The 25,892-nt window shown below is 39.6% G+C and overlaps 1 protein-coding gene across 5 annotated transcripts in view; it reads left to right on the forward strand.

Annotated features, from left to right (window-relative positions):
• Positions 1-25,892, forward strand: part of USH1C (USH1 protein network component harmonin) — a 46,745-nt gene that overhangs the window by 9,665 nt on the left and 11,188 nt on the right. For 4 of the 5 annotated variants that reach the window (XM_088175694.1, XM_088175696.1, XM_088175693.1 and 1 more), the window contains exons 5-15: positions 3,665-3,773; positions 3,874-3,898; positions 4,597-4,654; positions 5,434-5,537; positions 6,726-6,810; positions 7,075-7,134; positions 7,384-7,440; positions 9,213-9,355; positions 9,971-10,036; positions 12,507-12,631; positions 13,858-13,931. In XM_088175694.1, coding sequence (XP_088031820.1) covers positions 3,665-3,773; positions 3,874-3,898; positions 4,597-4,654; positions 5,434-5,537; positions 6,726-6,810; positions 7,075-7,134; positions 7,384-7,440; positions 9,213-9,355; positions 9,971-10,036; positions 12,507-12,631; positions 13,858-13,931 — 906 coding nt within the window. Of the gene's footprint in view, positions 1-3,664; positions 3,774-3,873; positions 3,899-4,596; positions 4,655-5,433; positions 5,538-6,725; positions 6,811-7,074; positions 7,135-7,383; positions 7,441-9,212; positions 9,356-9,970; positions 10,037-12,506; positions 12,632-13,857; positions 13,932-14,672; positions 14,723-17,457; positions 17,611-17,985; positions 18,088-25,892 lie in introns of those variants that run through there. The other variant, XM_088175698.1, reaches the window with a different exon arrangement.

The following is a 25,892-nucleotide window of genomic DNA, read 5'->3' on the forward strand; positions in this document are numbered from 1 at the left end:
TGTTGGTGTCAGTGAGGGGGATTGTAAAGGATCTTTGGGCTGGAGTGTAGAAACCCTATTGTAACTCAGAACGTGGGGTTTAGCAGATAAAGCTCGAGACTGACTGAATTTGTTAGGCTTAGATTATATGAATTCATATGGGCAGATGGTGCTTTGCAGCTCCTGTAACTGCCTGGCTTCTGGTTTTTGATAGGTGCTGTTAAAGCTCAGCCTAAAGTGCCTGAATAATAGGTAGCACTCGGCATTTTCTGAACCTCACTGAATAACAAGACCTGACAGGCAGCCCATTGTTCTAAATTGCTGTCTCACAGTAAAGCCAGCTGCTTCTGAAATTTCACCCACCTGCTTTATTTAACAAAATCTCTACACATTTTCAATCCCAAAAGTGCTGTCTGAGAAAGGTAGAATAATTTTCTATTATACCATCGGTTTTACATCCTGCTGCTTTTAAAATTTCCAGTTCAAATTGCATGATTCCTCCTTGAAGTACTTTCCAAGTTACCTTAAAATGACCAAATAATAACGAAGGTTTCTGTGGCACTTGTAGTTTTCACCCTTTTTTTGACCACAGTTTCTCTAAAGTATTTTGTCCTTCCATTAAGAAATGGACTTCATCTCCCTCCCCCCCAATGCTTTTTGATACTTGTGTGTGAGGATTCTGCTGAATACAAAGAGATTGGTGTGAATGATGAAAGTGGAAGCAGTATACAAAATGGGAAATTTGAAACAGTTGATGTTGTTATATGAAGCCCTTCAATTTCCTAGAAGCACTAAATATTATATTTCTCATGTTAAAAGTTAGAAATAATAGGCATTTTAATTGAGAAAAGTTAGGTTTGCATCTTTTTTCTAAAAAGTCTGTCATCTCTCTGTTTGATAGGGAAAGGGGAAACTGTGATATAATACCAAAATAATTGTTACTGTTCTACTCTGCTCAGTTCCACTGACTTTTATCTCTACAGTTCTGATTCATTAGCTTGGTACACAGTGATACCTGTATAAAAGTAACCAAATACATGAAAACAGCTCTTAATTACCCCAATATTGGATACCATTGTTCAGGAAAAGCTGTTCAAGCATGCTAAAGAGAAGCAGTTTGCTGTATGCCCATACATCTCCTGCAGTCCAGCCTAGCTGGGTTATTTGTAAAGCAGCCTCAGTCGTTGTCTGTCAGCATTACAAATGGCATTGGGCTGAGTGAAGAGTTCAGAAATAAGATGACATTCTAGTAAAGCAGAGTGTTAAAAATACCTGTATGGGAAAAGCTCATTGCCATACTGGAGGGAAAAATAAAATATGCTCTTGTGTGCCTTTAGAATTTTCCAAGTGCCTCTTGGGGAGATGAGAACAGATTTGGCTCAGGGGGTGCTGAGAGCCTCAGAACAACACGAGTTCTGCTCATCCAGAGGCCCCGTTTTCATTTGCAGCCCTAAAACTGGGGGGCTTGTGTGTGTTGAGGCATTGCAGTCCATAGCTATTGCATCAATAATTATCACAGGTTACACTTTAAAGAGTCAGGTTTGTGCAAAGCCAGGCTGCACAGTCTGCACGATGTGCAAGATGTGAGTAAAGTTTTCCTTGAACTGAAAGAAAAACCAACACGAAGCCCACCCTCCCCTGCTCTTCAGCACATTTGTCAAATGACCAGGAAATGGAGAAGGTGGATGGACATGGTTTTAAATCTTTGGAACAAGTTGGTGAATGAGTGACAGAGCCACCAGAGGTGTAGCTACAAGCTGCAGCCCTCATGTGCTCTCCTTGTCTGGTTCTGTGTTTTTCCTACAGGCTCTATGTTCAAAAGCCTTCATTTCTCACCTATTTCTGCTCTTACCAAGGATTATTTTTAAAATCTGCCAGTCGAGCTGTCAGGGGTGCAGGCCATTGGACGAGGCTTTTTTGGATGCCCAGCAGAGGGAGTGGATGTCCCACCAGTCAGGGGCAAGGGACCACAGTCCTGCTCTGCCTCTGCGAGTGGGGTCTGTTCTGCAGGAGTTTCCTTTGCTTTTGCAGCTTCTGGTGCTTTATTCTGCCAGCCAGAAATCCTCAGCTTCAGGAGAAAGTGTGATACGTGAGCAGTGATGGCAGAGTGGATGTGTTGTTGATGTTTTGTGTATTGCAGAGAATGAGACACTTCCCAGAAACATTAGAAAAGTTTGTGAAAGAAATGAAGAAATTACATTGATGGGGTTTTTGGTTTGTTTGTGGTTTTTTGTTGTTTTCAATTGGACAGATCAGAGTAGGAAATTAAATTGTCATTATTACAATATGAAGAAAGGTGGAAGGTGACAGCCTGCCTGATGTCCTGTCACCCCATGTCTCTGTTTGTGTTAGTCTCTAGAGCACTGGCTATATTGAGGAGTTTCTTCTTCAGTTCCACTCACTCTTCTCATACAAAATGAAAGCACAGAGCTTCTCAACCAAGTAATTGTAGATTTATTTTTTCAAACGAGCTTGACAGTGCATTCCACCCAAATTTTGTTGAATAAAAATATAGTTGCTTTAGCTTTGTTAAAACTTGAAATCAGCCTAATGCAGATACCAGCATGGAAAACTTAAACCCGAAGTGAAATTTGGGAGCTTGACACTTGGGTCTTTAAATGGAACATTTTAGGTAATCATTAATTAGGGATAATGCTGCCATGAAACCACACACATCTGTGAGAAGGAACCCAAAGTTTCATCGACTAAGAGCAAAATCCCAGGCTGTTGATGGTAATGAGAAAAGTCTCATCAAATACATTTTACATAACAAATATTCACAGTAGTTCAGAGGAAATGCTACTGGAGAGGAGTAAACCCAAATAATTGGCTTTGTCCATGTGCAGATCAGAGGTATGACACTGTTGATGGTTTGTTGAGGTAATTTCCTGGTGGTCATTTGTGTATTTTACTGTGCAGTGGATGGATCTGCATTGATAATGGGAGAAATCCTGCACCAATTTTCATACAGCCCCATCACGTGGTTCATGCCAAGTAAAAGTCTTTGCTTATGGTTCTCTAGCCAGGACCTGGCATTTTTCAGAGCAGATAATAAGGCACTGCTTTAAATGAAATAGGAAATGTCTCCATCACTGATTCCTTCTCAGCCTACCTGGATAAGAGGATCACTGGGCAGAGCTGATAAAAACTTGGAAAATTCTCTCTAGTCATCATAGCATGTCAAATTTGGGTTTATATTAGAGGAAGGGAAACTTTTTGATTGTATTCTGATAATTAAGATATGAAACTCTGTAGAAGTGGCTGGAAGCAGCCTGTCTGTTCTGCACTATTAAATTGAGCACTGCCAGGGAATGTCCTTGGGGTGCCAATCAGTGTTAAGGGTGATCATGTGGACTGGGGGTATAAAAGTATAAAAGAAGAAAATAATTCCAAAATTATTTGAATTCAAACACAGACTCTTTTTTTTAAGGTAATCTGTGGAGTACAGATCTGCTGTATAGTAGACATTATTTACAAAATTGTTACTTGGCCATTAATTTGCTCTTTTGGTGTTTGGTATTAAAAACAAATACAGCTAAGTCTGATCTGGACATTAGCTGAAATGCAGAAATTATTCATGAATCAACATTATCTATCCTTTGCATCAAAATGATTTCCAGACTGTATCCAATCTTGAAAACTTGAACTCAACATTTGCTTTTTTCCTCTCGGGTCCGTGTGTGAGGTTGGGGATGAGATCGTGCGCATAAACGGATATTCCATTTCCTCCTGCACGCACGAGGAGGTCATCAACCTCATCCGAACCAAGAAAATCGTCTCCATTAAAGTCAGACGTAAGTAACCCCCCCAAAAACCTCACCTCTGTCACCGAAATTGCTATTAATAGATTGTTCTTGGGCTGCAGAAACTGAACAGTGTATTTTGCTTTTTCAGATATTGGCATGATACCTGTCAAAAGGTAATGGCTTTTCATTTGAAAACACATTATTCGTTTTCTTACAGCTTCTTCTGTGCAAAGAATCTGTGTTTAATTATGAAAATGTGTGAATGCTGATTAAAATGTCACATCCTTTTGAATGAACAGGCTGATGTCTTGTTTGATGAATCTGATTTTATTCCAGTTGCCGACTTAAATGAACCAATTTCTGTTTCCTCATTTGTCACAGACATCTCCTGGAAATTTAATTATCAATGCACCTCTCTTAACAGAGAGCTCCACTACTTCTCTGTGTTTGTAGCATTTGATGATGGCTTCAGAGTTTAGAAAAATTTAAAATTGTTTTGGTCTTCCAAATTTTGTTGAAAAGCTGAATCTTTAAGTGGAATGTTTGAGAGATGTTAATGACAGGAGGTGTCGCTCTGCATAGAAATTTGTGTAAATGTTTGAGTGTTTATGGTTCGTTTTGTAGTCTTCCTCTGATTTTCCTATAATTGTTTCACTTGAGAGGACTTTATCAGTTTTATATTCAGCCTTTTCCAGCCCAAATAATTGTATCCTTGTTTGATGTTCTATTTAAATTGCTGGAAAATAAACCAAATGTGAATGGTATCCAAAGAAAGTTGTGGATGCAAAACAGAAGGCTCCATTCCAAAGTAGCTTCTGGAGCACATTGACATTTATTTTGTCCCATTATTTAAAATCATTTTTCCTTTCAGTTCACCAGATGAACCCCTTAAATGGCAATATGTGGATCAGTTTGTGTCAGAGCCTGGGGTAAGAGATCAATATTTTGTTCAATGTCTTCTGGGGAATCTGTAATGGTTCTGAAATTCTTTCTCCTGTGACCTTATCAGAGAAGCTGTTGTGTGCATTGCTATCATGCAATATCTTGTTGAAAGGATTCTGTGAGGAATATCTTTTGTGATATGAAATGATTGTAGAGCTATTAGGTAAGGAAAGGGCAGGACACAACTGAAATCGCTTTTGCTCATTAATTGCTTCTTCATTTTGCCTGAGCTTATTAACTTCCAGACTGTAGTTCTACTGCACGAATCTTTATCAGATTGCTTGGCCTCTTTCAGGCATATTAGTGGAGGAATTACAACTTTGAATGCAAGTGACTTCTAAGGGTTGCAGAAGTGAAAAGAAACACCACAATTACTGTTCTTTTCCTTTCAGACAGACAGACTTAGTTAAACAGTAAGCCTTCTCATGGGTTTCTCCAGCCCTTTTGTCAGGGAGCACCCAAATTATTATTTTGCCATATCACTTTCCTCTCATTTTCCTTCACCCTTTCCTGAAGACAAAATTTGACTATTTAAGTAATCTTCTCCAAATAGATGAGTTCAGCCTTTCACCTCAGCCATGCAGCTCCACTGAAATGACTCCACACTCATTTCCAGCAGGACAGAACCTTGGAGCCTTGAATGGAACCTTGAATCTTATCTTGATGCTGGCTGGGATGAAATCCTGGCTGCATGAAATTTTATAGTGGTCTTGATACCAATTGAAGCCAGAATTAACGTGTGCAGCATTGTTTCATCCCTCTGCAGGAAGGAAAGGGCAGCATTGCTGGACTTGCTTCCTCTGGAGGGAGAGACAATAAAGAGAAGAAAGTCTTCATTAGCTTGATTGGCACAAAAGGCATGGGATGCAGGTGGGTACACACCTTTTATTTATTGTCACTGTTTTTAAAATGAGACCCTCAAGGCAGTTATTTCCATCCTTCTTGCATATGATGTCAGGAAAATAAAGGTCCATGCTGGATCAGCAAGGCAGGCTGCAACAGCAGGATGTCTGTGGCACACATCACATATTTTTAGGCAAATAATAACCTGTGTTATCAGTTCTGTCATAAAGAAAAAAACTTTAAAATTTAAGAGCAGACTGGAAGTGCCTTAGTACAACTTGTCATGGAATTGGATCATTTAAATTCTTTTACATTTTTAAATACTTAAAAGTGCTGCTGGGTGATAGAGCAAAATTCCAGCACTGTCCACTGCCAGGTTCACTCCCTGCACTAACCATGCTTTCCCTGACCCTTTTCAGAACTAAAACACCATCACAAAGCTATTTTCCATTTCTAAAATTAATGTTGAATTTGTAAGATATTTTAGAAAATGGACTCCTGTCCTTGCAATACTTATGGAGGTTTTGGAATAGAAGGGATACTGTAGGATTTCTTGTATATTTTGAAATATATAGTTGAAATTATCAGGACTTGTTTCTCCTGTAATTTGGAGGATGTAAAGGTTTTGAAAAAATTATTGACAAACCTGGAGGGGTGGCTCAGCACTGCTTGTTGAATATATAATCTAGAAAAGTAGTTTTTGTATCTAGGCCCAGATTAGATGGCAGCTTAAAGTTCCTGAGCTGGATGTTGGCCTCTGGATGAAACTTCCTTCTTACTCCTAATAAGTAATCCTAACAAAATAACAAAGTTTTATGCATACAGTACTTGCAGTTCAGTGAATAATCAGTAATTCTAATTGTGTTACTTGCTGGCTTTCAAATATCCTCGGTGTCCTGGTCCTTTACACAGTGTAGGTCAGTTCATATCAGCTTCAGCATGTAAGGCAAAATACAGAAGCTTGAATATTTTCATTTTAGCTTTTTCTTTAAAACCAGTTTTGTGGTATAGAGAATAGAAAAATAGGATGATAAACCATTGTGTGTATACTGGTAAGTTTTGGTGTTGGTTTCAGAGTTGGCTAATACCATAAATATTCTTCAAGCAAAAAAAAAAAAAAAACTATGAGGAAACTAAAACTACTCGCTGTATTCCTCATAAATGTTATTCTATAAATATAATCCAATTAATGTTGGGGTTTTTTTACATTTCCAGTATTTCCAGTGGTCCCACACAAAAACCAGGCATTTTTATCAGCAATGTTAAGCCAGGCTCTCTTTCAGCAGAGGTGGGCTTAGAGGTAAGGTTGCCACTTTCCAAGGTAGGTACCACAAGGAACTCTTGTTTTATAATCACAACAATTCTGTCAAGGGTTTATTGTGGGGTTTATTGTTTTGGGGGATTTTTTCCCAGTGTAGGAGATGTGCAAGCCTGAGCTGTTTCCCCTCTGCTCTGCCAGTACCCACGATTGTTGTATTGATTGTGTTAGAGAGCACATCTTTGGTTTTATTTAATATATCTACTAACTCAGCATCTGTATTAAAATTTGCATTAATTTCTTTAGGTTGGTGATCAGATTGTTGAGGTGAACGGAGTGGACTTTTCTAATGTCGACCATAAAGAGGTAAAATTGAGTCTTCTTAATTCCCTGGATTTGTAGTTGTCAGCTTATTAAACATGTGTCCACAAAAAGTGGAATATTTTGATACTGAGCTATTGACTCAGGGGGTTGTGTACTGAACGTGGGATTTTGGATATTTGCATACCTAGCACTCTCTTTAGTTCTGGAAATTCCAGCCTTGGCAGCTAGCATCACACTGGCCTTGTATCCCTTCATTCACTCTGATTTTTATTTTTTTTTTTTAATTTGCAGGCTGTCAGAGTGCTCAAGAGCAGCCGTACTTTGACCATCTCTGTGGTGGCAGGGGCTGTAAGTAAAATATATATATTTGTAAAAGCATAACTTTTGTAAGCAGAAAATTGCTATGTAAGTAAACCAATGGTAAAAAAAAAAGGATTAAAAAAAAGGTGTGTTTGTGTATAAAATCTAAACCTCTGTCAAACCAGGACAGTTTTGAGTGGTGTGTGGTTCTTCCATACCACACAAAGTATTCTCAAATAAAACACGATTGTGAACCAATGTCAAACCATTCCCTTGACAAGGAATGGAAATTAACTGTATTGTAATGGCCTCTCATGTTGGAGACATTCTGTTCTAACAGATACCTGCTTCTGCTGAAACGTGGAAGGTAAATTGAATTTGAGACAAATTATTTTCAATCCTGAATAGCTGATGCCTTAGTCTTGTTCCAGGTTAGTTCCTTTTGTAACAGTTTATCTGATCTCATTAGGGCATTGACACTCTGAAAATTGCCCAATTTGTCATTTACACTGTTCTGTGCAGCAGAACCCTAAGCCTTTGGGGTCTAATCTAAAGCCAGCTGAAATTAATTAAGTCTTCCCTCTGACTTCAGTGTGACTTAATAATAAATGTTTTAATGTTCTTACTGCCTTAATCTTTCTTTTAGAAAGCGTGTACTTGTGTACACGAGGATAATCAAGTTCTATAGACTAATCAAATACACTGTTTTCTAATTGCCTTTCAACTGAATTAAATAGGGAAAAAAAGATTTAATAAGTCACTTCAGCTACTTCCTAAGGGCTTGTGTATACTGTGTAGCTGCATTAAGGAATTAATAGTTTATTTGATCTACTCTCACAGTAACAAAAGGTGAAGTTGTCCAGAGGCACTGTAGGCATTGTTTAAACAAATACTCTGGGCTAGTTGATTAAGCTCCAGGAATTCAACATCCTAAGGACTTCGTTTCAATCCCAGTTATGTTAACAACTTTGACAATGTGAGCTCTACCTCAGCATGCATTACTGGGGTGGTGTCCTTCAAATGGCCAATTGTTGCTGTTCTGTTCCTTCACCTTGCATGTCTCTTCTCAGTCTTTGTCTGGAGAGCAAAAGGAAACAGTTTCTGAAATATGGTGCAAAGACATTCCTCAGTGCCTGGTTTTGTTCAAGTCATCTACTTTGTGCTTTAGAGACAGGAAAAATCCTACCTTCCTAATTAACATGGGATTTTAATTTCAGAAATGAAGATTAGATTAGTGTTACCAAAGTGTTCTATGTATAACAGTATGGAAATATCTTGAATAATGACAGCAATAATTGTGAAGCAAGTGAAACAGGAACAAAGCCAACTGAAATACACAAACTCTACAGTGTCTGGGGATGTATTTCCCTGTGTTTGGGCTCCTGAATGATGACACGTTTCTGCAGAAGCCAGGGGCTGGAGCATTAAAGCCCAGTAACTGTGTAGTTGTCCCCACATTGGGAATCAGTCAGTGTTCTGTTCTCTGCCATCTCATTGCTCAGTGAGATTTCAATGAAGTGTCATGTTGTGATGTGAATTTTTTTTCTGGGTGACACACTGAGCAGGCATTTGGCATGGTCCCTATGGTGGTGCTGCTGAATTCAGCAGCTGCAAACCTCCTCTGAGGTGTTTGGCACGTGAGAACTCAGAGGCTGAAACCAGAACAGATCCTTTGGGGATCCCTCGGGGTGAATCCTCAGGGAGAGCACGGTGAGGAATGGCAGGTGTGATTCTGCATGACTGGGTTCGAATGATTTCCTGGAAGAGCTGCATTCGTGGGGTGCTTTCCCAGCTGACTGGGGTGGTGGTTTTGGCTGCAGGGGAAGGAGCTGTTCATGACTGAAGAGGAGAGGCAGAGGGAAGCTCGTGTCCGGGAGCAGGAGCGCCAGGAGTTAATGCACCAGAAACGGCTGGCACTGGAGACCAACAAAATCATCAAAGAGCAGCAAGAGAAAGAGAGAATGTGAGACCTCTGTAGCACAGTCTGAAAAACTTAGCTTGGGTTTGGAGAGGGCATGGAAGGCAGGAGCACGTAATTATTTCTGTGATGCTTCTCACAGAAGTGAGGAGATTCTCAGATTAAATTTGTTTTGCTTTTGCAGAGTCTCTGTTTATAAAATGTTTGTCCTGTGATGCTCTTGATGTTCTGGGCTTTCAAAGCTGATACCATTCAAAGCCATCTTGAATAGAAGGGTCACTCTGCTCCTGTCCTACCCCAATGATTCCATGTGATATTCATTATGTTCCTGATGCTATTCACTCATGCTTTATTTTTAGCAAGACAGTTAGAAACTTTATACTCATACAGAAACACGTTATTGAAGGAGGTAGTGACTTAAAGAATTAAGAAGATGATGAGTCCTTTTATAAAGATGGTCAGGGATGTCCTCAGGGCTCCTGGGAAACCATACTGAACCTTGGGGATCTCAGAGATTCCTTTTAAAACAGAGCGTTTTCCCCCGATACAAATGTATTCACTGTCTGCATCCTTTACTAACTGTATGCTGACACACTTTGTTCAGGTTCTTACTCAGAAAATACTATTTTTATCATGTTGTCCTGGTTCCTCTTGTTCTAGAAGAAAGCTGGAGATTTCCCAGAAGGCTGCAGAGGAAGAAGAGAGATATCGCAGAGAAATAGAGCAGTGAGTAAAAACCTGACACAGGCAGTGTGGGAAAGGATTACACAGGCCTGGAAAAGGATCCCTGGTGCAGAAGTTGTGGCTGAAAACATTCTGCATGTTGCTTTCAAATAAATTTGTGTAGTATTTTCCTTTGGCTAAATGCAGGATCCAGTACATAGCAGTGAGCACTCCACATCTCAAGAATAGGAAACTGATCTGAAAATAATCACCTGAAAACGTGAGGCTTATGGCAATAATAAATTCAGTGTGATGTTGAATTTGTTTCTCTATATATTAATAATACTTTTAAAAGAAGTGCTTAAGGTTAAAGAAATTCTACGTTCCAGAACTTGTTTACTCTCTTGTCACTGAAACACTGCTTTGAATTCAAAGAGAAAAGAAGCAGCACTGCTAAGAAACAGATCAGTACTATATTTTTAACTTGAGCATTCTTTAATATTTGGAAGTTTGAAATTAACTGGTTGTTACCACAGTAATTAGCTTTCCTTCTAAATGATGCTGGGAAATTGCATGAAAATGTAATTTGCAGAATAATGCCTGTTTTGATTCAGCCTTTTAGGGCTAAGATTGGTTCTCAAGTCTTTGGCTTTGCCCCTTTGACATATTAAGGGGGTTTTAATTCATTTTAAGTCCCTTTTCATGTACTAGCTAAGATTTTCTGATAGAAAAAGAACAGGGGTTTCTGAATTTGTAAGGTGCAAAAAGAAATATATTCCCCAGTTGTCACAAGGGAAACATCTTCTGCCAGTCCTGCTGTGGGCTCTACATGGATGAATTTTTATTCATTTCTCTTTTCTGATCCTGGGGAATTGGTAACATCCTGCTCTTTATTGTGGAGCTCTGTAGAAATTCCTGCAGTAGCCAAAAGCTGCTGTAAAAGCAGGTGAAGGATGGTTCTGTTCTAATGAATATTGGATGTCTGCTGTGTTGTTCTGCACTGAAAACATCTTTATTCACTCAGGGAGGGCTTTCATGCCCTGAGGGCTGCTCAGTGGAAGGTCCAGACAGCTTTCCACTTCCTTGGGCATTTTTAAGTGTTGCTCAGGCACTTTGAATGCTTTTCCACATCACAATCCAAACTGTTGAGTCGGTGTCAATGTCCTGGGTGACAAAGAGGGAGAATGGGACCAGAGGAACCGAGATGAAATCCAAATCTGAGCTTTAATGAGCAGTTGTTGTGGCAGGCTAAAATACAATATTTTTCTGTATTAGTTGTTTTTGCTGATCGTGCCTTGCCTTCTTTTAAGAATCCTTTCTGCAGGAATTCCTTGTATAAAGTCTCTGTGCCCTTTTGTGGTATCTTATATTTGAAAAAATTTCAAATGTGCCTAAATGGCAGAGGTCCCTAGCTCTATGTACTGCAAGTTACATTGTCACACCAACTTTTTAAAAACTAAAATTAAATGAAAAAACATTCTGTCCATTGTTCCCTGCCAATGCCTCTAAATATTTAAATAGTGAGCTCAGTTAAGATTTAAGAGTGTTTTGACTCAATGTGAATATTTTTTCAATTCACTTTAGCTAATTTAGAGATGCAGAATCCAAATAGAAATAACATCATCTATATCTAAGACCCGTTAAATTTTGGCACCACAGAATCAGTTCAAGGCCAGCTGTAGTTAAGGATAGGTCTTGGATCATTTAAGGCAATGTGTATGAAGTTACACGTTGTTGGGTCACTCAGCATTTCTGCTGTGGCATGCTTGGTGTTTGCTGAATTTTTGTTTGAGAAGCTTTTTTTCTCTGTTCATGGTGCCATTTACCATAAATTAGGTAATTTACTTGTTTTGCTTGCTCTTTTCCTGAAGTGTGACATTCTCTGCATCACCCTCATCCTCTATCTGTACTCATCTATTCCCCTCTTTTCTTTTTTTAATTTTTCCCCCCCTAGAATACAGAATTTAATATGGTTTCTGTTTCAACTGTATTTGTTTCTTTTTGGGAAGAGTCACTTTTTATGGCAACTTAGAACTAAGTGTAATAGATTTAAACATACAGAGAGGAGACAGATATTTTTACAGATTTTTTTTTTAGGTATGATTTCCCATTGTGACACCTGATTTAGGTGTATGGTAGATGTTCTGTCACTCAGTGTTTCAGTTAAAACTGACAGTTTTTCTACTAAGTAATTCCAGTCCTAAAAATGAAGAATTGCTAAATGAGAGATGGTATTTTACTTTATTGAAGGTGATAGTGTGTCACTCATGGCTTTGTATCTGTGCTGGTGTTTATACAACATGCCTTAGAAGTCTAAATATTAAATAAGAACACCTTACACTGTATTTTGCACATTATCTTAGTAGCTTAGTGAAGGAAACGTTGATGAAAGGAATTCAATTAGGAAGAGGAAGCAGTTTATTATGCTTTATATTCAAGAGAAACAACAAATATGCTGAAAAATTGGTAATGCATACATACTGATGTTATTGGTTTTGTACTCAGAATATCTAACTGCATTTGTTTTCTCTAGGATAACAGCAGAGGAAGAGAAATTTAAAAAGGAGTGGGAAGAAGACTGGGGTCCTAAAGAGCCACCCAAGTCTCTAAAAACTGTAACTGCAGAAGTGCACTCTGCCCCTCGTTCCAAACACAAAAGTAAGTGATTTATGTCCAAAACTTGCCTCCTTCTTGTCTTGGACACATCACTGAGCTGTGTGGAATGTACCACCAGTTATTTTCAGAAGGCTGGAAGCATGTGATAAATCAATTAAATAACTCTTATTTAACAGGTACCTATCTTGCAACATCTACATCAGTAGTCTTGTTTTTTTTAGCAATCAGCAGCAGGACAAATAAAAGGAGTGAGGCTCAGTGAGAAATGGCCTGAAGCACCAATGAGCCTCAGTGTCTTGGGCTTTGGGGCATGGCTTTGCTGTTGTTTCTGTTCAGTGTTTGCCTGCCAGCCTTTGCACAGTCCGGGCTGGAAGGGATCTTGGAGCTCACCTTGTTCCAGGGTCACCTTCCTTCCCCAGCCCAGGCTGCTCAGAGCCCCACCCAGAACATCCCTGGGCACTGCCCTGGGCAGCCTGTGCCTCACAGGGAAGAATTCCTTCCTGCTGTCTAACCTAAATCTATCCTCCTTTCGTTTCAAACCATGCTGCCTCGTCCTGTCACTCCATGTCCTTGGAAAAAAGTTCCTTTTTAGTTTCCCTGTAGCCCCTTGTAGGTGGGTTCAGGCACCTCTGACCATCCCCAAGGGCTCTGCTGGACCATTCCTTATCCTGGATCAGCAGAGCAGGACAGAATCCCCTCCTGTCCCTGCTGCCCTGGATGCTGCTGCCTCTCTGACTTTTTTCCAAAGGGGGGAATTAAGACAGTTGGAGCTCAGCTGGCAGTCAGGAACCTAAACTGGAAGCTGCAAATATTATGTGGAGAGTGTACTGAAATTGTATTGCACAAAGAAAAATGTGGAAAGTGCTTGTTCCATAATTCACAGGAGACCTGGGACAATTCCTAACCTGATGTTATTTTAGTATATTGTTTTGTGTGTGACTTTGGGGAAGACTGCTGATGGTTCCATTACAGGAAAAGCCACCAAACTCTGCAGGCTTCCCTTCACCACCCAGCAGACTAATTATCCACATTCACATTCTAACAGCTCCTCAGGACTGGAGGAGGTTGGAGATTGTTCAAAAAAAAAAAAAAAAAAGGCCCTACTTAATTCTGTAGAAAAACATCCCATCGTTAACTACTTTTTTTGTTGTTGTTGTTTCATGGAAACTTCTAGTCACACATTACTGATCTCTTTTTCATTCCATGGGGACCTCCAGTTGCTGTCACTTCTGTCCCCTCACCCCTTTCCTCCTTTGTTTCTCTCGAAGATTTAAAGGGAGTTGCACACGACCAGCTTGAGACAGATGACTTGGATGAAGTGAGCATGAAGCAGGACAAACAGGTTTGCCACTCAGCCTGACTTCCTCTCCTCATTCAGACTCTTCTGTGTCTCAGCTCCTCCTGACAGTCAGTCCTGACATTGAACTGAACCGTTTGCTTTTCCTAGGGCAATGTGTGTGGTCCTTTTAGTAAATTATGAAAGATTCTGACACTGCTGCTGTCATTGCATCTACAGATCCCTTGACATGAAATCTAAGAACCCTACAGAAACATGGACTATATTGAGTGCTCAGTGTTTCTTGTATAAAGTTACAGCAATAGATTCTTTTGTATGTTTTTACTTAGCAATATATTTTATAGTATTTATGCACTTGGCTTGAAATATTGTGTCCTGGGAAATGGAACTTTTCATGTCTCCTCAAAAGCCCTGTTCTTCCACGAGCTTGAATGAGTTTGAATTAATTTTAATTTTCATAAGGCTTGCTAAATCTCCTGTGAAGTAGGAGTATGACCATAGAAATCTTAGCAGTGCACATGCCTGTGTGCTTCTGTGTGAAGATTACTTGTTGCATTTTCTTTGTTTGACATAAAATACATATCATTAAAATAAGGGAAACATTACTAAATGCACTAGAATCGTTTATCAGGAATTTAGCTAAGAACTTGTCATGTAATATCAAATCTCTGGTGTTGTGCCTTCAAATAAATTTTAATCAGTTACACATATCAGCACAGATTGGTTTGAGTACAAGCCTGTCGTTGGTTTTTCTTCAAAAAACCAATTTTCCTTTACCTTCTGTAGCTTTTGGATGGTTTTATCGATATGATGGAAAATTTCCCACAATCCGGAAGGTACCAAGTTTGAAATGTGAATTTGTTTGCTGTGTGTGTGTTTGAATTGGAATTCCCCTTTGTTCTTCTTCCCTGTTGTTAGCAAACATTCTTTAAAGTCAAATGCTTCTTCTTTTAAGTGTGCCCCAGTTAAGATGGGATGTGTGAGTCCAGGACTTTGTCCTTTTGAGTCCTTCAGGCTCTGAGCTCTGCCATGAGCAGAGGGAATTGTAGAACAATAGAATTTAAGAATAACAGTATTGTAGAACAATACTTCACAGAAGGGTTCATTACAGGTGGGCTGTGCACATCTGCATCCTCTCCACAAGTCCTCAGAATCGTGTCTATATAAAAACAGTACAGAGAAAAAATTCCAAGGTATGCCTTTGCAAATCTCCCTGCAGGAGAAGTGCTGAAGGCAAAAGGCTTTTAGGCAAAAAAAAAAAAAAATTAACAGTCTTTAATCTGAGAGAATATTTTTGTGTCTGTAGAGATGCTGCTGAAGTATTGCAATTTCATTTTATGAGAGTTTCAAATAATATTTGATGCTTGCTGTTGCTTCCTTCTCTCTATTTCTTGCAATGTCTATTATTAGCCAAGTTACAGGGGGCTTGCTCTTGTGTTGTGTGCTCTGGTGGTGGATTTGTTGGTAATTAACTGTGGCAAAAGTGCCATGAAGATTTTGTGTATGTATCTGGCAAGAACTCAAGGTTTCAGAGGAGGTCAGGATTATTTCTGACAGACAAAGTATTTGTGTCACTGTTGATTTGTGTCACTTTATTTGACTTTCTGTGTGCCCAGGATGTACCTGTTCACCTTGACAGAGATTAGGAGGAGATGATGCATTCCAATACCTTTTTGTACTGCTAGTGACTGTGAACCATCATGGATCTGTAACCTGGGTCCAAGCCAGGGCAGTTAGGATTTTTATCTGAAAATTATAAATGCATATTATGGGAACTCTTCACACAAAGAGGGCAGTGTTTTGTGTTGCTGCTGACTAAACTATAGTTTAGAGAATGCCCAAATACCTCTTCATATACCAATGATTTTACACAATTCCTGTTGAACTTTACCACACAGTGTGCACTAGAAGCTTGAAAAAAATTATTTTAAATAATTTGCTTCTGACAGTGATGGATATTCATCCTGCTCCCTATTGTTAATGATTTTTTTTTATTTGGTTTAAAGACAAAATTTCACTCTGTACTAAAAATGTCTATAATAGGAAGTAAACTGAATCCATGGGGAAAATGATAGGAAAGCATGAATCATCCTGTTGTATCTCAATGCTGTGAATGCAGCTAAGAGAATCAGACATATGTTCATATTGAAGGCTTTGTTTTGTGGACTGCTTCGTGTGCCTTGGAATTCAGTAACCCTGCAAATGTTGATACCTGGCAAATTGATCTGCCTGATGTTACCTCTAACAAATGCATCTTGGAGATTTGTAGAGGATGGTCTTGGCTCTTGTTGTTAAGGTAAAAAGTAATTGTCCCTGAATAAAACACACTACAGAATTAGGTTTATGTTAAAACAGTGTGAACAGCTACATTGTTTTAGCTGAGCTTTATCTCCAATGTTTTTGGGTTTCCTTTTCCCCCCTGCTCCCCTCCCTACACCACCACCAGGTAACCATGAAGCAGCAGACCACATCCCACTGAACTCAGCACTGCAAAGTTCCAGCTAACTGCTAGACTGGGGAATTTCCCTGCCAGGGAAAATGTCTGTTTTCCAAGGCTTTGTTATCAATATTCACGTGCAAAAAGGTGGAAGGAAGACAAATAATGCTCTTGAACGTGAAGCAGTTCATGGTGGTTTTGGGAATTCAAGGCATGAAAAGTCAATATCTGCTGCTGCTGAGAAGAAGAAAACCCAGGCTGAAGCACAGCCTCTCTGGCAGTGGCAATAATTGCCAATAAGTGGCCACCTGCTCCTCTGTTTTACTTCTCATAAATAAAAAGAGAGCATGGCATTTCCAGTGTGGACTGAGTACAAATGTGAAAGGGGAGCAGAAATGGGGCATCACTAAAGTAGAAAGAAGGAGCAGCATGTATTTTAAAAACAACAGGAACAGACTGTGCAGCTTTTCCTCTTGTTTGTAGCCATCATCTATAACTTTGTGCTGTATGAGTGAACTCATCTGAGTAGATTTTACCCAGAGCCTGTGGGAGCTCTGTGGTTTTTGTGCTGCAGTTCTCCTTGTGGAAGCAGCTCAGCTTCTGCACTGACCTGAGCCTTTCCTTTAGAATTCCTTATTTCAGTTTTGTTAGGGGATGCAATGCTGATTTTAGGGCATATGCATGAAGCTGTTGTGTGCATGGATTATTGACACCTGCCTATACATGAGCATCTGTCACCTGAAAGCAATCAGTCTATAAATAAATATATATATATTTATATATATAAAAATGCCAAAACAGAGAGATGGCAAACCAAGACCCAACCAAAACTGTTTGAATATTCCAAGTTTTGTAGTAGGCCTGTGTTCCCTAAAGTTGTAACTTTGCAGAGGAACAAAAAAGTTGAATTCTCTGATCTCACCCAGCTTATATTCGAGGGCACAAGCCCTCCAAAAAGTTTGAATTTCCTGCACATTGCTGGATAAATGGACTTTGGATTTTCTTTTAGAAAACCATCTCCATATTTGCATAGACTGAAATTAATTTTTCGAGGCAGACACTCATGTACAAGATGGAAGTTTGTGGTGCTTTTAGCTGATGTAAAAATTTTTGTTAAAAAAAAAACCTTCCCAGAAAGGGAAAGAACGAAAGAAGTCCAAAAGTGATAGTTTTTGTGAACAAAAGAAGAATAAAAAGGAAATGGAGTTTGAGCAAAAACTTGCCAAGGAGAAAGAAGGAATGCTGGAGAGAGAAAAGCAACTGAAAATAAATCGTCTTGTGCAAGAGGTATGTTGTGACCTATCAATTGCAAAGCCACACTGAAAGAAAATTAAATGGATTTTTTTGTGGAATTATTTTAGCAGGACACTTGTTTAATTATGTCAAAGATAATGAAATTTTAAAAGCTGTTTTACTGTAAAATTCTGTTGCTATTTTGGTTATTTCTAGTCAGCTTTTACCCAAACAGGGATAGCTTTGCAGTTGTGTTCATGTGTAATGATGAATTTAGTGAAAACCAGCAAAATAGGAAATCCTTCTTAAAAGCAGTATTATTGTTATTATTTATGAAACTATTCTAGGTGGCATTTCATACTTTTGGAAAGTGTTTGTATTTATGACCATGCCTGTAACCCTTTCTAATGCACCAATGTTATGGCCAAGGTATCTGAGACAGAACGAGAAGACCTGGAAGAGTCAGAAAAGGTGCAGCACTGGGTGGAAAGGCTTTGTCAAACACGGTTAGAACAGATTTCCTCTGTGGAGAATGAGTCTCCTGAGGTAAAATTCCACCTTTTCCACATATTGCATGATCTCCAAATAACTGAAAGCTGTCTCCTAAAAACAATGGGTTTTACCAGTGAAAAATTTGTCTTTGTCTTTCCTCTTTGAGAGAGAGAGAAAAAAATCAGTAATTGATGACAATTTATATAATTAGTTTTTCCTATATTTTATGAAGATGTAAACATTATTTTAATGAACTGATTGTATTTTGTCTCTTAAATGATTTTATCACCACTAAATTAACAGCTTTACTGTCTCATGAAACATTTGGGCTAGGTGGGACCTGGTACCACTAACAAAAGCTAGATCCAGCTATATTTATTAATATCATGTGAATATAAGAACATCATTGATGATGAGCTCGTGGAAGCTTCCTTGTATTGCATGAAACAAAGGAACAGGATAAGAAAATTAGAAAAAAATTACAGAACTCCCAAGGAGCAGGGTTTGGGCTCGTGCTGTGAGTAGTCCCTGTGTTCAGGGGAGCTGCAGAGAGTGATTTCCTCGGGGCCTGATGGTTCTGGATGTGGAGTGAGGCTTTCCCACCATCCTGCTGCTCTGGCTGTTGCCCAAGGAAAGCCAATTCCAGGAGGAGCCCTGAGCTCCCGTGGGATCCCCCAGAAACTGCAGCCACAGAGGGGACCTTGGGGAACACTTGCATGATTTTCCCTCAGGTCAGAGTGGAGCAGCTCTGGAAAAAGCAGCTGATCTTTTGTTCCTCATGGCCCCAGGCTCAGATCCATGTGGTTTTTCAGTACAGATCTTTAGTGGGATGATTATGCAGAGTTTTTATCTCACTATCACTTGGCAGCTTGTGTTCTGCTAGAACTCTGTCCCCCTTCTTTTGTGAAGTAAGAAGCAATATTACAGATTACAAACACTGCTGTGTTTTCAGAGCTCTACCTGGATTTAAGACAAGCACCCTGTGTTGTGTTTGCTCCATCAATTATTCCATTATGTTATATGAAATTGCCCTACCACGATTTTTCTACAAACCTACCCAAGCAGTTACAACATGAAAACCACAAAACCTGAGTGTCCTTTAGGGCTAAATGCAGCTGAAAAATAGTCAGGTGCTACAGGTTTGAGCTGGTTCTTGTAAGCAAGAGCATTCAAGATCTCAACCTCTGCCAATGAAAAGTTGTTTTTCAACAAAAAGCAGTGAGCATGTTAGATAAGAAGAATGTAAAAAGTGTTACCCACCTGAGGGAAGTGTTGCCCTATTACAGTAAGATTAATGTGTCTGTCAGTTTATCTATGTAAGGTTTCCTCAGCTGAGTCTACAAAACAGCAAAATGTCCGAATTTTCTCAAATAGTCCGGGTTGATCACTGATAAAAGAAATGTTAGCAACTCCAACAGCATATGTAGACTCCTTCCTTACACACATCCTTATTTTTTTGGATGAGCTGCTTATTGTGTTCCAACTCTGAAGTTGTTTAGTACCCCAATAGATCTGGTGTGAATTAACAGAAATTATAAGATCTCAAGGCCCTTGTGGGTTAACATAAATTGTAAGACCTCAAACCCCCTGAGGTTCTGAATTTCATAGCACACTAAACTTTTTGTTTTGATAGCTGCTTAAGCTTAGTTTCCCTTCTTGTACTAATGTGTGGTTATGTTTACACAACTTTAACCCCTTTCCCTTTTTTAATGACATAGAATCTCAGGGCCTGTCTTTGATTATTTTCCTTCGAATAATCACCTTTTCAAGGGGTAATTTTTGCTTTCTCCTCGAGGCAATGTTGTGTTACCTTGGTCTGTCCCGTGGTTTTGCCTCCTGAGCACTTCACAGTGTTCAGGGTTTTGTGGGGTTTCTTCTGTCGACCCCCTTACCCCAACAGCTGCCACCACACCACTCCCGTTTTTCTGCTTTTTAACCTGGAATCCCAAGGAGAGCTTTGTGATCACTGCACTGAAAGGAGAGAGAAAGGACAGCAGCACCCACGGAGCTCTTTGGGAAAAAAAGGCCAATTTATTGTACAGCCAGCCCGGATTTAAAGTGTGTCAGTGCAGCCAGGACAGGACAGGAGCTCATGGGACAATTGGGAAAAACATCCTTGGGACAGCACCTCAGGATGTGTCCCACGGGAAAGACACCAGGGGTTAATGTTGGTGATGAATTCCACTCTGTTTGTCACCATGTTGTCACCCTGGGAGACACCTCCCTAACTGAAGCTGCAGTCAGCTTGTCAGCCTGGGAATGGAGCTGAGAGTCAGGAGAAATCCAGGCCTGGAGAGAATTTCCAAGCTGGAATTCCCTGGCTCTGTCAATGTGTGTGTCCACACCCTGTACCCCAGCAGCTGCCACCGCACCCCTGCCCTTGTTCTCCTTTTTTCCCCGGAATCCCGAGCGATGTTTGTGTTCGCTGTGCATGGGGGAGGCTCTCCCTGTGCAGGGGCTCTGGGGCTGTCCCCAGAGGTGCTGCAGGCAGTGCTGAGCAGGTTTGTGTTCTGTCACACACAGCTGCTGCCCGCACGTCCCTGTCCCTGTCCCAGTGCCACCTCTCTGCGGCGCTTTGCCGGGGGGCTGCAGCTGCACACCACCGACCTAGATGACATCAACCTGGATGAAGGTGACAAACCCAAACCTCCTCCTCCTCCTCCTCCTGCTCCTGCTGTCACCCCAGCAGCACCAGCTCAGCCACCTCCTGCCCCCAGTGCCCCACGAGGTCCAGCCCTGTTGGTGACTCCAGCTCCCCAGGTGACCTCGGGATGTGTTTGGATGCTTGTGCCTTCTCCGTGTCCCTGCATCCCTGATCCCTCACCCTCTGTGCCCCCTGGCTCTGCCCTTCTGTGCCTTGCTGTTAAAATGAGGGGCTTGCTTCGTTTTTTCAGAGGTAGTTTCATTTTAGTACTTTTTCAATCTAAATCAGGAAGGCTTTGCTCTCCTGCTCTTACACCTTGTAGCCCTGTTGGTTTCACATGTCCTAGGCAGAATGTATCAGTTAAAAAAAAAAGATGTTTTGGACTTGAGTGATTAAAGATGTAAAACAAACAAACAAACAAAAAAAAAGCAGCCACAGGCAGCAGATTTAATTCACTGTTAAATTTGAGAAAAGTATCCCTGTAGTGAAAATGACCTGTGGAAGTGCTTTAAATGTGTCATCAAATTGCTTTGTTAGGTGAGAAGAGTGGACAAAGAAAATTGGTCAAAAGTCAGAAGGTCAAACTTTTAAAAGGTCAAAACTGTGTAAAATGAAAAAGCAAGAGCTGGTAACCTGGTTTGACTTTCTGCCTTTTGAGAAAACATCTACTTTATCCTTATTACAATCTGAGACCAAAAGAGGATCAAATAAAAGAAATCTTGTGCCAAATCTGACTTTAGGGAAAAAATGGCAGCTAATTAATCCTAATTCCCTCTGCAGTGAGAATCATGTACTTCTCTTTTGGCAAAAGATGCTTCCTTGTCTCGAGCAGCACAAGAGGATCCCATATGATCCCTTCTTTCCTGCACAGTTTTCTGCACGTGTTCACTGGCTGCACTATTGGGTTTTGGGGTTTTTGCACGTTTACTAAATAGTCCTTGCATGGTTTTCCTGGGGTGGGGAAGGATATCCCTTTTTGGTGGAAAGTGGTAGATTCTGTGTGAATGATTGGCCTGATGTGACCCATGAATGTTGTGTAAATTTATGTGCTGCTCTGACAGTGTTGATCTGTGTGGTTCATACCCTTGAAATGCCAAGACTGTGCTAGATCTGCTGAAATGGAAATATCAGATGTTCTTATGGATAGCAGGTTTCCCAAGTTATTTGCAGAATAAAAACGATGTGAAACAACACAAGTGTACAAAATACTTGTGTTGAGAGGAGAAAGAAACTCCTCTAAAGAGAAAACAGAGAATATTCAGATGGAAGGAGTAATACAGGAACTGCCATACTGATCTGACCCCAAAGTAATCCATTCTAATTTCTCTTTCTGGCACTTTGTCACTGTGTTAGAGAAAATAAATTAATAATTAAGAAAAATATGTTAGGTAACAACAAATAACCTAGCCTTTAAAATTAATGTCAGTTTTCACTGAATATAATTAGTGTATATGAGAAAGTAACTAGGCTCTTAGTAAAACTAATTGAGCCAAAGCTGATGATTTGTTTATAAATAGATCATTCAGTATTTCTGATGTCGTTTCAGAAATAGAAGAAAAATCCAAAGCTTGACAATTTATTTTTCCTACTACAAATTTATTTTTCCTATTACCTGTTACAAAGTCAGTTTTAAAACCCACAGATAAGCAAGAGCAATGCATTTGTGTGACTCTGGATTAAAGATCTCTTGTTTATGCCTGATAAAGCCAAAAATAAGACACCTGTAGTTGTCCCATAAGTTCATTTTTCTATTACTCAAGCTGGTAAATCTCTACATTGCTCCATTTTTGGTTTTAACCCAGATCCTTTAATTTCCAATTCAGCTCGAACAAAACCCGACAAAAGGAATAAAAAAAATCCTGTCAGAGATGTTCTTGAGAACTAGCTATTAAAATATCTGGTATAAATTGTCTGTTTCTGCAAAAAAAAAAAAAAAAAATTATTATTAGCTTTACCCTTTGTGTGAACCCAGCCCTAAGTGTGTTGCTGTTTAGGTTGTGAGAGACACCTCCCACGCTGGCAAAGCACCGAGCACACCCCTGGTATGTCCCCTGCTGTTTGTCATGCCTGGCCTGCCATGAATTCCATGAATTTCCCATGCAGTGCTGGTGGCAAAGGAGTTGCCAAGGGGGTTTTGACTCCAGTTTATTTCAAATTGGGCACACGGAGTGATGTGTGTGGGTACTGAAAGCACGAGGGTGGCACTGAGTGCCCAAGGATTTTCTATCCCAACAGTTCAGCAAAAATGCTGAAATCCACCTTTGCATGTTGTGGATGTCTGTGTGTGCTTTGCTCTTCCATCCAATCCAAAACTGCTGGGTTCAAACTGTCTTTTAAATATAATGGGTGCTGGGGATTAAGTTTCATCTCAGAACCACCATTTGTCTGGTCTCTCTTTGCACTGATTTTGAGTCTGAATGATCAGATGCCCGTTCTGCACTCTAGAAAAATCTAAATTGTGCAACTCCAGGAGAAATCATCCAGTTCCAGTGAAGCTTAACAAGCTGGTGTCTGTGAATCTGTTGGTTTTGATTCTTCTAAGTTCAGAGTGCTTCATGATGCAATGTATTTTGCTGTGTGGAACAACATTAGTTGAGTGATATCCACAGGGACTTTCAAATATCTGATTCAAACTTTTTTAAAAGTTATTTAAGAAAGGAAAAAATGGGAGAAAAGCCCACAGGGGAAAAAAAAACCCCGTACACGTGCAGAAAAAATAAACAAACAAAAAAAATCCAAAAAGTGGCTTAACCTATTTGCTGAATGCAGATAAATAATTTCAGGGGTTACAGCTTGTTCCATAGGAAAGATCTCTGGAATACATCACATTTCCTATGAGAAACACTGAGAAAAGTGTCCCAAGAGCTGCTGGGGTTGGGTCAGAAACTGAAGGCACCAGGGCTCAGTTCTGAATTGTTTTCTGGAGTAAAGCTGTGCTGGGTGTCAGTGGCAGCTCTGGACCAGCACAGGCCGAGTGTGTTCAGCCTCAGGTGCCTCTGCCTTGTGGAGTCCAGGGCAGGGAATTAAAGTAACCAACCATCCCTGTGAAATCAGGATCATTCACCTTGAAATTCCTTGTGGGAAGCTGTTTGCTGCAGCCCTGCTGAATTTTGTTTTAAAAGATCTATTTAGCCACGGATTAGTTAAAATCTTGTTTTGGGTTCACTGTGTTCTTACACTCAACTTCAGCAGTTTTGGGCTTTTTTTTCCTGCTAACTTCTCATTCAGTTTGTTGCCTTCATGGGAAAAATGCCAAAAGCAGGGCTCAGATTTTTTTCCATAATCTTGCTGGTGAAGCCAGAATTGAAGTGAAAAGCTACTACTTGGATATAAAAGAAATTGTGTGGTTTGGTTTGACTTTGTAAGCCTCAGTTCAAATAATTCTGTCAGCTCTTCTTTGTATCAGTGTCGTTGAATTCTTTATGATAAACCATTTGAATTGAGGAGTCTTGGTGAAAGGATGGAATTGCACAAATGAGGTTGTGAGCTGTAATTTTCTCAATTTAACTCCATAGCAACTTGCTCCAAGTCCACCCAGCCAGCGACACCCAGGGGTGCCAATAGTCTCTAAACCAGTTATGCTGCATCCTGACCCAAACTTCGTGGTCAGGCCAACAATCAGATCAGAGGCCCTGGTAAGCCTTTTCATATCCTTTTTTTTTTACTTAGTGCTACATTGCTGTGGGGATTCAGGTTTGACATTGTTCTTGGAGATGTCCCCAAAGAATAAATCTTTGTCCCATTTCCTGCTAACTAAAATGCCTGTATATTTTCAATGGTAAGTACAAAAGAGTATTTTTCCCATTTTTTTCCACGGAGGAAAAGCCACTTTTAGTGACAATTTTTGTACAGGGGTGCATAATTTCAGAGCAGCATAAAGCCCTAGAATTTGTACATCTTATTTCTCATTTATTCAGATGCTGGGTTTTATTTTTATAAATTCTGAATTCATCAGAAATAATGAAAATTAGTCAACTGCATTTTTCTTTTGTAAATGGTTGTGAACATACTTGAAGCTACAAACCCTATATAATTTATCTTCTATATACATATACATACATTTAAATATATATCTTATTTTCCAGGGAAAAAAATTTGTTGTTATATCACACTCCAATATACTGGCCATATTCTTTTTCTTATTTCTTTTCCATTTCTGTTTCAAATGCAAGTGAAAAGTCAGAGGCTAAACCTTTTAGGATCAACCACGTAGCATCCTTGGGAATTGTAGTTTATGAGGGAAGGTGAACCAAGGCTTACTGAGCAAAAAATGAGAAATATTGCTGAGACAGATGATAACTCCCAGCTGACAGCCCTTGAAATTCACCTAAAATAGCTGGTGGACTAATTAGTGGTATTTATTGTGGAGGGTCATCATGACCTAAGCTGTTAGTAGGGGAGTTCTGGGTTTGTTGCATGCATTTGTAAAAGAGTAAGTGACAGAAAAACCATCAAATCTGTCTTGCATTTATTTAATTAAAAGCTATTTCTGGCAATAAATTATGTGCACCATATTCCTAGCTGTGTTTCATTAAAATATGATGGTTTTCTTTATGATTCTTCATTTTAATAATTTAGATATTCTTGTTCCTTTATTTTCCCCAGCTAGATTTTGAACAAATTTAAGTGATACTTAGCAACCACTTTTCCCACAGCCAGAGTCATCTTGAAGGTTCTATATTATAAATTAATGGTAATTGGAAGCAGTTTTAATAAGTTGTGTAAGAGAAGGCAGGCACAGGAGCTAAAAATAAATTCAGATCCCTCCAGTGGAGATGCTTGCTTGAGTTGGAGCTCTCATTTTGATTGTGTTCAGTAATTTAACATCTCTAAGCAATATGCAGTCCCTTAGCAGAGGAATGAACAAAGTCATAATCTGCAGTTAATACCATCCAGCTCTTGAAAAAGTGTGTTTATATGAATTAGTTTGCAAGTGGATAATACTGTTCTGTGTGATCAAACAGTCGTGGTATAAATTTTAAAAGGCACTTTTTTTTTTTTTTTTTTTTTTTTACTGACTACCTACAGTTACTTTAAGAAACTGGCAACAAGATCTGCCTCCATGGGAGATGTTTTATGATTTGTTATGCATGCATGCACATTTTCCAAATCACAAGTCTGCTAAAATCTCGAAGATTCAATCATTTTCCTTCCCAAACTGCCTCACATTAGTTGTGAGATCAAAATTTCCGAGGGAGCA

The sequence above is a fragment of the Sturnus vulgaris genome, chromosome 18 (genome assembly GCF_052056855.1).
Source record: "Sturnus vulgaris isolate bStuVul1 chromosome 18, bStuVul1.hap1, whole genome shotgun sequence".
NCBI lineage: Eukaryota > Metazoa > Chordata > Aves > Passeriformes > Sturnidae > Sturnus > Sturnus vulgaris.